Source organism: Gossypium raimondii, chromosome 2, assembly GCF_025698545.1.
Source record: "Gossypium raimondii isolate GPD5lz chromosome 2, ASM2569854v1, whole genome shotgun sequence".
Taxonomy (NCBI): domain Eukaryota; kingdom Viridiplantae; phylum Streptophyta; class Magnoliopsida; order Malvales; family Malvaceae; genus Gossypium; species Gossypium raimondii.
In genome coordinates this window covers 44,696,678-44,710,916 of record NC_068566.1, presented here as the reverse complement: position 1 = coordinate 44,710,916, position 14,239 = coordinate 44,696,678, and the positions used below count along the sequence as shown (strand labels likewise).

Here is a 14,239-nt window from a genome sequence, read left to right as displayed (position 1 = left end):
CAATTAAGTATCAGGAAGAGAAGCTTATCTTGAGGGGCAAGCATACTGGCCATTATACGGTGCATAGTGGATACAATATATTGCTTGATGGGACTTTACAAACTACATCTCCCTAATGCTTATAAAAACTTATACAAAAGAATATGGAAAATTACATCCCCAACAAATATTAAAATCATCGTATGGAAAATTCGTACAAAATTTCTTGCCTCAAAATAAAATTTTGCATTAAGAGAGTGATGTCTAATCCTATATGCCGAAGATGTTCACTGAAAGTGGAAAACTCAAAGCATGTTTTTAGGGGTAGTGAAAACTGCAAAAGGATTGTTGGTGAAGCTTGGGATTGATTGTCGACATGACAACATGCAAACCAACAATGAAGAATGGTTAGTCAAATTGTTTGACAAATATCGTCGTCTGGAACAAACTGAGATAGCAATCACAATTTGGGCTTTGCTGTGTTCTAGAAATAAACTCATTCATGAAGGTAGTCCAAATAGTAGAGGAATCTTTACCTTTATTGTTGGCTACTTTAAATATATTGAAGCATTGACAAATGTTTAGGATACTCTAACGGTCAGAGAAAAGGTGCACTGGTCCCTCCTGCTTTGGTGTTAGTGAAGGTGAACTTTGACACCTACTATATTCTGGAAAACAAAACATCAAGTACATGAGTTATCATAAGAGTTCAAGAGGGATTGTGCTAAGGGCTTGCTCTTACTTAAGCAGGAATATACCTACCCCCGGCCTTTAGCTGTTAAAGCTTTGGCCACTCTACAAGCTGCACTTATTTGCCAAGGCCATGGACTTTAGAAACATTGTCTTTGAAGGAGCTTTTAGATCCATCATTAGAAAGCTCGAGATTAGGGAGAATGATGATTCAAAGGGCAGTGCTTATGTATTGGTGCAAAACACATAAGTAATAATAACTTATTTCATCCTCCAACTATAAAAAAAGTTATTTTAGTCATCCATTTAATTTTTCGTCTTTTTTAACTCTTAAACTTACGCTATTTATCAAATCACGAAAAAATTAATATATATTGACTTTGTTGAGTATCTATCTTCTTTTTTTTATAATTGAGATAAGGTTGAGATTGCTTAGAATTGAAATCAAACTCTCGTACCTATAACTTAATATTTTTGCTACTGGGCAAAGACGTTGGCTTCTAGAGCATTCATTATTTTTACTATTTTTTAAACACCATGTAATGCTTCTCTACCCTTTTAAGTTTTAATCGATCGGTTTTTATTCAAAAGTTTTTTCTGTATGTGGATAGAAATATTCGATAATATTAATAGGTTGAAAGTTAAGGTGAGGCAAAGCTTGAATTGGTATTCATTCTAAATTTTTTAATCCTAATCATAAACACACTCTCATCCGGTCTCTTAGACCTATGTACTACATAGGAATGACAATGGATAGTGAAATTTGAATATTTACGGATATTTAACTCAATTTTTTGAATTTGGATTATAAATTTAAATAATCTAATTATTATCTGCATCGATTTGGAGTGGATGCAGATATAACCTTTAAATACCCATTATTCAAATCTATTTTAATTTTATGAATACAAGATTCAAATTCAAATTATGAATATTTGAATTTATTTTACTTTTATGAATAACGTAGTTAGATTTAATTATTGTACTCCATTATTCACTTATTTAAACAAAAATAAAATACTTAATAAATTAAAATATTTAGGAATTCAATATGAAGGATAATTTAATTAATTTGTATTTAAATTTAAATAATAATACTTTGAATTTAATAGAAATAATAAACAAATTTGAATTTTAAAGAAATTTGTGAATATTTAGTTACCAGTAACTGCTGGATGGATTTGGACATTTGGGCTCACATCAAATGAAAACCCAAGACGTAAAAAAAAAAAAAAAAAGATTCGGGGTGTGTGCTTTGGGCTTATAAACCGTCCACGAAGGAAGACCTAATTAAAGGGCGAGAGTGATAGTTTATAGTTAAGCTGATGAAGTGCTGAACTAGAGTTTACTGTTGGAAGATTTAAATATTTACTCATAAATCGAAGTTTTAGTCTCTTAATAAATTGTCACGCTTCGTATCAAAGTGGAAAAATTGATGATGGTTTCCGGCGGAAGCGTATTGAAGTACTCATCGGACAGTGTGGTAATTAAGTCTGCAAACGACCGCCGACTCTACAGGGTAATCCAGCTCTCCAATGGTCTCGTCGCTTTGTTGGTTCACGATCCCCAGATTTACCCCGACGGACTTCCTCAACCTTCTCATTTGCCAGATAAGACTGAGCCTGAAGCTGAAGATGAAGATGAAGATGAAAGTGAAGATGAGGATGGAGATGGGGATGAAGATGAGGATGACGAAGAAGAAGACGAAGACGAAGACGAAGCCGACGCCGACAATGAGAAAGAGAAGACTGCTCAGACTAAAAAGGTTCGTCTTTTCTCCTCCTTTTATTGATTGAAGTCCTGACATTAGTTGATTCATATATTGCGAATTTGGTCGCAGGCAGCGGCAGCAATGTGTGTAGGATTTGGCAGCTTCTCTGACCCTTCTGAGGCGCAGGGTCTTGCTCATTTTCTAGGTTTCGTTACTTACAGTTTTATTCACTTCCCATTCTGCTTAACTGCACTTATTTCTGCTCTGCCTATATTCATGAAGTTTCTTTATTTCTTTGTAGAACACATGCTATTCATGGGTAGTACTGAATTTCCCGATGAAAACGAGGTCTGTTCATCCATAATCTTTCCTATTGCTATTCTAGATGCCTAACTTGTCATTCTTTTGCTAGCCTATCAGAATTTAGAAATGATATTCACAAGAAATTTTTTTTTTTTGCCTGCTTCTTTTATTGTCAATTTAAACTGTATTTTTTTTCTTATCCTACTTCTAAACGGTGTGTTTATTTTTAGTTGGTAATGTCATAATTGTTTGGCCTACCTCCATTGACACTTATCTTTGCTAGTATGATAATTACTTATCCAAACACGGAGGCTCATCAAATGCATATACTGAAGCTGAGCATACATGCTACCATTTTGAAGTTGAAAGAGAATTTCTCAAGGGTGCTATGAGAAGGTAAATGATTAAACTGTAAAGGGCAGAGCTTAGTTATTGAATTTTCTTTTTCCTTTTACTTTCCATTGCTTGATTCGAGCTTCACCATAGGGATTTTTAATGGAGTAATCGTTTGGTCTTTCACTGTTTATACTGATTCCCTAAGTCATCAGAATTTTGGACTTATGTTGGTCTCTTGTCTTTACCAGATTCTCCCAATTTTTTATTTCACCCCTTGTGAAACTTGAAGCGATGGAGCGAGAGGTGCTTGCTGTGGATTCTGGTGTGCACCATTAATTTGAGTCTATATCTGTTTTCTTGCGCCGCCCCCCCCCCCCCCCTTTCTCTGCCTTTTCCCCCCTAAAATAGGAAAATAGTTTTTTTCTCGTCCTCCATTTACACTTGTTATTACATGTACTGATGGTATATTCATGATTTCTCAATGGAACTCTAATTTAAACAAAAATGGGATTGTAGAATTTAACCAGGTTTTGCAGAATGATAGTTGCCGCCTTCAGCAACTTCAGTGCCATACATCTGAAGATGGTCACCCTTTTAATAGATTCTCTTGGGGTGAGATTCTTGTCATTGTTCTCTCTTTGAATGATTTGTTTATGTCTACTGGCATGAAAAATGGGAATTTTCCTTGTCTTAAATGGAAGGAAACAAGAAGAGCCTGATTGATGCTGTTGAGAAAGGGATTGATCTACGCAAGCAAATACTAGAACTGTATAATGATTATTACCATGGCGGACTGATGAAGTTAGTGGTAATTGGTGGTGGTAAGTTACTTTGTTGTGATTCTCTAGATTTGTGGCCATTGTTTACTCTCTCTTTCTAGTCTCTGAGGGAAACAGTGCTTTTAACTTGGATGGCATATGTTTTCACTGCCTCTTTTTTCCTCCATTTCTGTCCAAAATTTTGTTTTATTTTTCATATCCATTTTACCTTGTTTAGACAGCTGATTTTTTAACTAATTTTTTTAAGTTTATAACTTTTCCATGAAAAGCTTAAACATACTTAAGCATTTTATTCTAATTTTTTGAAGGAATTTCAGTGCTTATTGTACATATGTGAGTTGGAAGAAAATTATGGTGTAATTGTTATCTAAATTATTTGTTTACATCTTTAATAGCATAATCATGATAATACTTCTTGATGGTGCAGAGCCTTTGGATGTACTTCAGCAATGGGTTGTTGAATTATTTTCTGACGTCAGACAAGGTTCTCAAGGAAAGCCAGAGTTTAAGGTGGAAGGTCCTGTCTGGAGAGCTGGTAAACTTTACAGGTTAGAGGCAGTTAAGGATGTCCATATCCTTGAATTAAGGTGGGCTCTGCCTTGTCTTTTGCAAGCGTATCTGAAGAAACCAGAAGATTATCTGGCTCATCTTCTTGGTCATGGTATGTAATTCTGTGTTATCCTAATGCTTAAGTAGTAGGTTGCTCATGGAAATAATAATAACGAAGAAAAGGATGCATGTGCAAATATGAAGAAAATGTGAACTGTCCAGTTTTGATGCCTTATAAGTAATAAGTAATTCTTGATTTGCCTGTGAATGTGGATGGTATTTTTCATTTGCTTCAATTTCTATGCTTATTCCCCGTTATTGCTTCAATTTCCATGATTATACCTCCTTATTGCTTCAATTTCCATGCCTTACAATAACTAATATGGTTGCTACTATTCCCTTCATGTTTAGGGCCATAGAAAAGATAAACAATGCTTCGATCTTAGTTTCATGTTTATTCCTTGAAGTTCCTTTCCTTGTTTTCTCTGTTCTCTTTTTATTGTTGGCTAATTCATTGAGACATATTTGTGCTTCTTAAACTTTGATGAAATTGTATATGGTTGGCATTGTGTACTAAAGTGCAAATGTAATATCTTTTTTCCCCTCCTTTTTCCAGAGGGCAAAGGAAGCCTGCATTACTTTCTCAAAGCTAAAGGATGGGTAACCTCTCTATCTGCTGGTGTTTCAGACGATGGAATGCAGCGATCCTCTGTTGCTTATATCTTTAGCATGTCCATCTATCTTACAGATTGTGGTTTGGAAAAGGTAGCATATATTGTTACATCTTCAAAGCAAATAACATTCTGTATAAAACTTCTCTTTCTTGTTTTTCATTTTATGCGGTATTACATATACTTCCATGTGGGATGTGCATGAAAAAACCATCTCAAATTCCGAGGATATTGGTTGGCTTTATCTTCCCATTGTGTTGCTGTTAACGCTAGCTCAATCTTATAATAAATTGTACATAGTCAGTTACTGCTACTATGATTATTGCTGCATTTGTGTTTCTATATTGTACGTGCTTACATTAGTTGAGGCTCCTTCTTGAATTTTGTGTTTCTGCCCACAATTGTTAATGGTGCTTCACTTTTTCTTCGCAGATATTTGACATCATTGGTTATGTTTATCAATATCTTAAATTATTGCGTCAACTTTCCCCCCAAGAATGGATATTTAAGGAGCTGCAGGATATGGGAAACATGGACTTCCGTTTTGCTGAGGAAGAACCTCAGGATGATTATGCTGCAGAGCTTGCAGGTTCTTTCCTCTTGTTTTTCAAAATTTTAACTTGCATCTGTTGAAAAATTATGATTCATCTAAATTGCTTACATTAATGTCATTGCCATCCTTGAATTTTCTTTTGGCTTGAAACTGGAAAATAGTTGATATGGTGCTTATATGCATTGAAATTTGTTGATGTGCCTCATGTAAATTAAACAAACTTACACTTACTGGTACATCCATATCATTTGTGAAGCAACAAATGTTAGCAACTGGGAACACATTATATCGTTTGATCATTGTCTGGGTTAAGGGATAACTTTTAACGTCAATTTGATAAATATAGTAAGAAAGCTATATTTATTTCTAAATCTGGTATTTTGATGCTGCTCCTAGGGTATCTTTACAATGATTCTTCTTTTCACCATTAACTATTCCCTGTTTTTCTTTGTTGCAGAAAATTTGCTTGTTTATCCACCAGAACATGTTATCTATGGAGACTATGTCTTTGAGTTCTGGGATGAGGAAATGATAAGAAAGATTCTTGGTTACTTCACTCCCAAAAACATGAGAGTTGATGTTGTATCAAAATTCTTCAAATCACAAGGTACCGTGTTCTGTTCTGCTCTGTTTAGCCGTCATATTATTATTGTTGTTGTTGTTGTTGTTATTATTAGACTATCTATGTTTCTTGTTATAAGAGTCAGAAAAATTATTTAATTTGAAGCTATAAAACTTTCTTTAATTTGCAGCTACATGGTTAGATTATTATGGTTGGATTGCATCTTTTACATTGTGAATTTCCACCATTAGCATGTTTCTTGTGTTATGGTGATTCCGCTCAGCTAAAATGTGTATAATTGCTTCTAATCAATATAATATACTGATAATTGTAGGAAAGCAACTAAGCTTTGTATACTCTCTTTTTTGCAGATGTCCAGTTGGAGCCCTGGTTTGAATCACATTATTCTGAGGAAGAAATTTCTTCATCTTTGATGGAATTATGGGAAGATCCCCCAGAAATTGATGTTTCATTGCATCTGCCTTTGAAAAATGAGTTCATTCCATGTGATTTCTCCATTCGAGCTGACACTGCAGAAATCAATTCTGCAAATGAAACATTGCCTATATGCATTTTTGATGAACCATTGATGAAGTTCTGGTACAAGCTTGATCGTACTTTCAAACTTCCTCGGGCAAATACATATTTTCGGATTAATCTAAAAGGGGCATACCGTACTTTGAAGAGTTGTTTGTTGACTGAACTTTATATTCACCTCCTTAAGGATGAGCTCAATGAGATTATATATCAGGTTGATTACTTATCATTTATTATTTTGAACTTTTCTGTTAGTAATTGATCACGTTTTTATTGAAATTTGTTGCATGGAACCTTGAAATGTTAACTTGTTCTTAAACTACTTAGGGTGAGTTTGGATGGGCGGTGCGTTTACCTGCGGTTAGTGTAAAAACAGCGGTGGCGGTGAGACTAGATACTATAGCGATACTGTAGCGTGAGACAAAAAGTAAGCTAAACGCACCACACTGCACCCAATCGCCCATCCAAACCCACCCTTAATCATGTTTTTTTAGGTGAGTATTTGGCCGGCCTTAGGACATGGATTACTGGATCGGTGGATCTACTTGTAGTATATTGTTTTTCAATTTGATTTCTTAAACAGAAATTTTAATAATATTTGTATGGCTCAAAAGTATTTGTGAAATACATGTTTTAGGATCTTTGAATTTGAGGGTATATTGTAATCACTATTAGTAGTCAATAGTACAGCTGAACCATCTACATTTCTGTATTAAGCTGTCTTTGCGGCACCAATTTAATAAGTAATGTGCACTGATGAAGCTCCTACCGACATTTTTGTTGAGTTGTTGACAAATAATCTCCCCTTAAAAATTTCCTTCTCCCCCTGTATTATTTTGCATGGTTTCTAAACATAGTCATAATTTGTTTTCATTTTCTTTCTAACTCTATGTTACTTAGGTTTGTTCTTGCATTTGTTGTTGAAATTTGAATGTGATTAGAATTTTATTTCCAGGCCAGTATTGCCAAGCTTGAAACTTCAGTGGCAATGTCCGGTGACAAGTTAGAGCTGAAGCTTTATGGATTCAATGATAAGCTTCCTGTTCTCTTGGGAAAAATTTTGGCAATCACAAACTCTTTTCTGCCTACAGATGACCGTTTTAAGGTACACACATCTCCTCAAATTGTGATGTGTTTGGTGTACATTTAATATGGCTGTCAATATTTGGGAAAAGAGCAAAGTGCTGTTTGATCAAGATTGGCACCTTAAAGATTGACTCTGAACTAATCTATTTTCTTACTATCTAGAAGAACAGGTTATTTATTAATTCTACTATTCGCTTACCTATTGATAATTTAATTGGTTCTTATAGATCTCTTGAGGTCTTCTGCTGTGTTTCATAATTTGACTCTGCATTGGACAGGTTATTAAGGAGAACATGGAGAGAACTTTAAGAAACTCTAACATGAAGCCTCTAAGTCACTCATCCTACTTGAGACTGCAGATTTTATGCAAGAGTTTTTATGATGTTGACGAGAAGCTTTCTTCTCTAAATGACATTTCTCTATCCGATTTGAGGGCCTTTATTCCTGAGCTCCGTTCCCAGGTAACACTGATACATGGTGTTTGGGTTTTGGCAAGTTCATATGATTGTTTTCTTCCATCAGCTTAAATTTTCTTTTGATTGGGTGAACTTTCTTGTATTTTCTTTTTTGCCCAAAATATTCTTGTAGTTAATGATCTCAAGATTGGATAAAGTATCATTAACTTTCTTATTTGGAATGCATTTTGTGCTTACAATTAAATCGCCTCTGAAAGTGGGAAGTGGTTGTTCTAAGAAGAGTTATTTTCCCATTTGAATCTTAAATGTAATTTATGTATTATTCTTTTTACAATATGTACACATGAATGGAGCTAAAATATTTTAAAGAAAACGTAAAAATACAATTAGTCTTCCCATCTGTGATGCATTTACTATGAAATTAGAACGACAGATTCCAAAAGTTGATTGTTTTGCTATTTCTTGATGTTTCATGATACTATTGATAGGAACATGAATCGGTTAATTCAATCTTTGGGTTTATTTTTTGATAGTTACTCCTGTTTACTTCTTAAAGGACATTTGTTTGAGTTTGTTTAAATTCTAACTGCATATGTTGGACAGATTTATATTGAGGGCCTTTTCCATGGTAATTTGTTAGAAAAAGAAGTAGTTGACATATCAAATATCTTCAAAAGCAACTTTTCTGTACAACCGATGCCAGTCACAATGAGACATAGGGAGCAAGTGATATGTTTTCCCTCTGGTGCCAACTTTGTGAGAGATGTCAGTGTAAAGAATAAATTTGAAACGAACTCAGTGCTCGAGGTAAATGATGATGGTCAGTTTCTCTATGAAATATCAGTTAAATATCTTCTTTGCTTATTAATGCTTTATGCTATTATTGTTTACATCATTTGGCCTTGCGTTGCAGCTTTATTTCCAAATTGAGCCTGAAGGAGAGGTGGAAGCAGTAAAATTGAAGGCTTTGATAGATCTCTTTGATGAAATTGTGGAAGAACCGCTTTTTAATCAGCTAAGGTATTTTTCTGAGGCTGAAAGTCTGAAAATGTGCTAATCAATCTTTGATACTGCTAGCCTGTCTTAGGTGTTCAGCACATAAGCATACCAAAATGGGCAAATTAAGTGAAAAATTTTCCTTGTCTTTTGGGGAAAGCTGGTTGATTGAAATTCATTTGATCTTTTTCCTGTTTGTAAAAAAGGGTTGTCCTGATTCTGTGAAGGCTGCAGTCATGCCTTGTTTGTGGTCTTTATTGTCTAGGTTGCTCTAGTTACGTACTAAAATCTGTTTGTATGCATGCTTTTGCAAGCTTTGGTGGATTGTGTGTTTCTAGGGATGTCTGCGTGTGTAAATTGGATGTGATAGCATGCCATTTCATATATATTTCCCTTTATTTTTTGGTCAGTGCTAAGTTGAAAAATTAAAATGAGTTGTCTAATTGTTTATTCAATTTGGAATATAGGACAAAGGAGCAACTTGGTTATGTTGTTGAATGTAGCCCACGAGTGACCTATCGGGTTTATGGCTTTTGTTTCTGTATTCAGTCTTCCAAGTATAGTCCGGTTTACTTGCAGGAGAGAACAGACAACTTCATAAACAGCTTGGCAGATTTGTTGGTCAGTGTTGAGTCAGCTATCTTTTCATTGCATGCTCTGCTGTATTCCTTATGTTATCTTTTAATAAAAACATTGTTTGTCTGTTTTTACTTGTTAATGCATTGCAGGCAGGCCTTGATGATGAATCGTTTGAGAGTTATAGGAGTGGACTAACAGCTAAGCTGCTGGAAAAAGATCCATCCCTCTTATATGAAACCAATCGCCTTTGGAATCAGATTGTTGATAATAGGTACTATCCGTATGGTACTTTGGTTGGTGAAACATGATTTTCCGTTTCTAAGCGCTACAATTTTATATTTAGGTGAATAAGTAGAAGTTGAAGAGGAAAGAATTATTCGGTTTGTGGCATGCAACTATTATATGACAACCTTGTGCAGAGTAGGTGGTAGTCATGTTAGTCAATATTGGCTGTTAAGTTGGCTATTCTCCTCGCCAAGACTATTGCTTTTGTGCTTCTGCGTTGGTTCAGTGATGTATCAGTTGAGTGGAGAATATTATTGAGGGTTTTGCTGGTGTGAGATGTGTATATATTATATGTAAAATAGCATTGTGCCTTCCTCTTCTCCTCCATGCTGTATGTTAACTGTTTGTTTATGGGGTCAACTGTCAGGTACATGTTTGACTTATCAAAGGCGGAAGCAGAGGAACTCAGAAGCATCCAAAAGGCAGACATTGTGAACTGGTATAAGACGTATTTGCAAGAACCATCTCCTAAATGTCGAAAACTTGCAGTTCGTGTATGGGGATGCAACACCGACATAAACGAGGGTGAAAGTGGAACAGATTGTTTGCAGCAGCAGCACATTAAAGACCTTGCAGCCTTCAAGATGTCATCCAAGTACTATCCGAGCTTTTGTTAAATGTAAAGCTAATTGCTGTTTGGGCGGAACCAAAAGAAAAGGCAAATTACGCTGAAAAAGTATACAATTACTGATCGTATGGTCCACTGGCCGCTTGGACGATGAAAAGATGGCTGTGGGAACGACAACAACAACGATATTCAAAGGAATGTTGGTGACAGACCAAATTGGTGGATTCATAGATATAGTAGTATAGCATTTAAACCTATTTTAACATTAATTGGATTATGTATTCTCATTAAATTTGGATTAATTGCAAAGATATGATACTTTGTGGTGATATTTTCAGTCCCGACATGGAAAATGAACGGAAGCGTGAGTGAAAGACTCGCTGCATTTTACTTCCCAAGAAAAAAAATAGATTGACTTCAGTTTTTTTTCTCTTTGGTTGATTCACCTATATTATAGCAGTCATAAGCTCAAAAATTCAAAAACATTCTATTTTATGTAGAGTCATAAGCCCATCACAATCTTGCACCATAATGCCCACACCTGTTACTACCTCTCTGTCGTCCACAATTGTGTTCTGTCTTCACCTTCAACGCATCTGTCTCGATTGTTATGCCTCCCAAAATCTTTATGCGAGCCTCTCGCATAGTCAAATGCAACAGGTGGAGGAGTGAGCTTTCCATGAATTACCTCATTATTGTTGATGTTCCAAATGTGCCAAAGAAGAACCAACAAACTCGTGAATGCAGTACAATCCAAAACTCTTATAGAATGCTCCAATCAATCAATACACCCAGAAGTATTAATTATCAATAAATTGGTCCAAGTCTATCATAAAAAAACTAGACAATCTCTTAGAGCATGGATAATGTCTTCTCTTTGTGTGCCACAGAACCGGCACCTAGAATCATTAGAGAGGAGTATAAGTTATCCTTGCAGTCTTAGGACGGATTTCATGCCCCAAGCACCATGCAAACAACTTAATTTTAGGAAATGTGGGGTTCTTCTAAACGAGTTTCCAATACCACCTATAACAGCGAAAATCGAGTAATTTTAATTTAGTAAAATATATCCTCAATTTTAGTGTCTCCAGTTGGTAATGCAAAATCAGAAATACTTTTTCAAAATATTTTTTGTTGTAGAATATTTTTTCGATTGAGAAAAATCCTCTGACTATTGAGAAGAATCTTCTACTATTTTTAAAAATTGACACTGTTATTTTACCATTTTGCTCATTCTGAAAACAATATAAATAATAGGTTATTTTACTCATTTTTCACAACATAGAAAAACAATAAAACTTAGCTATCTCTTTTCTCTCATGTTCTTGCTCTCTAAAAATTCTGGTGTTTTACTAAATTACATTAGTGCGATATTCTGTCTAGAAGATTGAGTTTTAAGTGGAACCGTTTGTGACCTCTTCTATTTTTTCTGGGAATTAAACCTAATGTGGTTTACTTGAGTTTCTTCCAGTTTATTTCCCGACTTTTACGAGAAGGGCAATCCTTTTGAGTTTCATCTTCCTCATTCAGGTGTACGAATTTGGAAGTACTGTGTTAACGTTAGGGGTGACGTTTATTTTCGATTACATTGATCAGGGTGAAATTTTTTCTAAGGCAGTGGTTCTTCCACGGCACAGTGATTGTTTTATTTATTACACTTAGTTTGTTTCCTGTCAGTGTTAATGATTTTGTTTGCAGTAGTATATTTCCAACAATTTAGAATTGATTCCTTTGCTATTGTTTGAACATGAGAATCATTTTCGTTTCTCGTTGTTGGAACCAATGAAGACTCCTACAGGAAATTTAGAAATCGAGTTTGGTAATGCAAGCTTGTAACCTGAATGGGGGGCTTTAAGGTGCTGGAACGCGGGTTTGGCTTTGTTGATTCAGATCTCAGGTGGTTTAACTCTGGCTTGCCTGTTCCAAGTTTCGAGTTAAGCCTATGAGAGTTAATTGTAAACTCTGGGTACTGTGAATTCCTAAAGGGTCTTAGGGTTTGAATCTCAAAAGAGAGGGAAAAAAAGACAACAAAGGAAAATTTTGATTTAAATAAGTTGGTGTGATATTGAGGCAATCGGTTTGGAGGCACCTGAGTAGTGCAAGAGTGTGCCTACGTAACATTGGATTGGTTGCAAGCTCCATCTGCGTTGGCCAATGGTCATTACGGTCAAGATGGGCTTGGAAGCCCTAGCGAGCTTGAGTTTAAGTGGGTCGAAGGACCCTTGAATTTGAGTTGGTCAGAGGACCATGAACGGACCACTGGATCCTTGTGTTTGGGATAGGGCTTACAATGCCTTTTTCCATGATGAGTTACTAATACATGAGATTTGTGGAGCTAGTCCAAATGTCACAAAATTTTTAACCAAAGTAGACTAGAGGATTATCGAGTCCAAGAGCTTCAACAAAAAAACTAGTGGGGGGATTTCTTTTTCAAGCAACCTATGAGATTGTGTAGGGAAAGAAGCGGCGTGATAGATTTTGCTTGAATGAGCATTAAAGTCCAAAATTGATATTGAGATCAACCTAGTTCGGTGATGCCGCATGTGTTGTGGTTGGCCAAGATGACCACATCCAATGGGGTGACCATGGAGGGACTGAGAAGGCCTAAGTTGGGGATGACCAATGTGTCCGGATTTTCCATGTTGAGAACTTTAGTGTTGGGGTCGCAAGAGTGCGGTTGGTGCCACATCTAGGGGATGCATTTTTAAGTATCAAATGCATGGTAATATTCAGTCGACAAAGAGTCATACCATTAAGGGTTCTTAAAGATTGTAACCTAATGATTACATGTTGTAGCATTTAATCCAATTGTTCGGTGGAGGAATGGGTATAGACAAGACTACACCAACAATTGAGATGATACTAAGTCCGATGCACATTGAATGGTAATAACCTTAGGCCCTAAAGGCCTAAGATGGACTTGAGACTGAAATGTTAACTCAACGCAACAAGGTTACTAAAAGTATGGCTTCATGTCAATGAGGGCATCGACATAGTAATTTGGGAAAAGTGTCATGGTTCGCAAGTTACTATGCTATCAAAGTTAAACTTTCCCTAAATTATTTTAAGTGAAATTAAAGTACAATGACTTGGAAGTTGGAATTTTTCAGATACACTACAGTCCTAGAGAGATATTGTGATGCAAACTGGGTAATTGATAAAGTTAACTTTGCAAGTGGGTATGTCTTTATTTTAGATAGAATAAATATTTCTTAGAAGTCTGCTGAACAGACATGTATTGCTCACTCCACAATGGAATCAGAGTTTATAACTCTTGACTGAGTCGGGCAAAGGACGAGTGGCTCAGGAATCTGCTTACAAAGATTCCTTTATGAGGGAAACCTACACTTCATGTATCCTTATTACATGATTCACAGGCTGCCATTTGTGTTGCTCAAAGTTAGGCTTACAATGGTAAGAAAAAGCATATATGCATAAGACATAAATATGTGAGACACTTAATAAAGAATGGAGTACTCGCCATGGAGTATGTCATAGCCAACACCCAGCCTGGTAAAATATTGTCCGCTTTGGGTGCACATGGCCTCATGGTTTTGTTCTTGGGAGCGCCCATACACCCCCAAAAGGCCTATTTCCATTAAAGTGTTGCTACTCCTTTATATAGCCCAGGTCCCTCCC

At 35.8% G+C, this 14,239-nt stretch overlaps 1 protein-coding gene across 1 annotated transcript; it reads left to right on the top strand.

Moving 5' to 3' along the window:
- Positions 1–1,978: 1,978 nt before the first annotated feature.
- Positions 1,979–10,931, top strand: LOC105789063 (nardilysin-like). The gene is made up of 19 exons (XM_012616275.2): positions 1,979–2,434; positions 2,510–2,585; positions 2,682–2,728; positions 2,967–3,079; positions 3,268–3,341; positions 3,536–3,631; positions 3,721–3,840; positions 4,226–4,459; positions 4,964–5,112; positions 5,451–5,607; positions 6,029–6,178; positions 6,505–6,884; positions 7,626–7,775; positions 8,035–8,217; positions 8,776–8,979; positions 9,086–9,192; positions 9,636–9,789; positions 9,897–10,018; positions 10,400–10,931. Exons 1-19 carry the CDS (start codon positions 2,105–2,107, stop codon positions 10,647–10,649), a joined length of 3,096 nt encoding a protein of 1,031 aa, XP_012471729.1. The 5' UTR covers positions 1,979–2,104; the 3' UTR covers positions 10,650–10,931.
- Positions 10,932–14,239: the final 3,308 nt, after the last annotated feature.

Coding starts and splice junctions, on each gene's coding strand:
- LOC105789063 (XM_012616275.2), top strand. CDS start 2,105: ATGATGGTTTCCGGCGGAAGCGTATTGAAGTACTCATCGGACAGTGTG. Junction 2,435..2,509: donor AGACTGCTCAGACTAAAAAG/GTTCGTCTTTTC, acceptor ATTTGGTCGCAG/GCAGCGGCAGCAATGTGTGT. Junction 2,586..2,681: donor GGGTCTTGCTCATTTTCTAG/GTTTCGTTACTT, acceptor ATTTCTTTGTAG/AACACATGCTATTCATGGGT.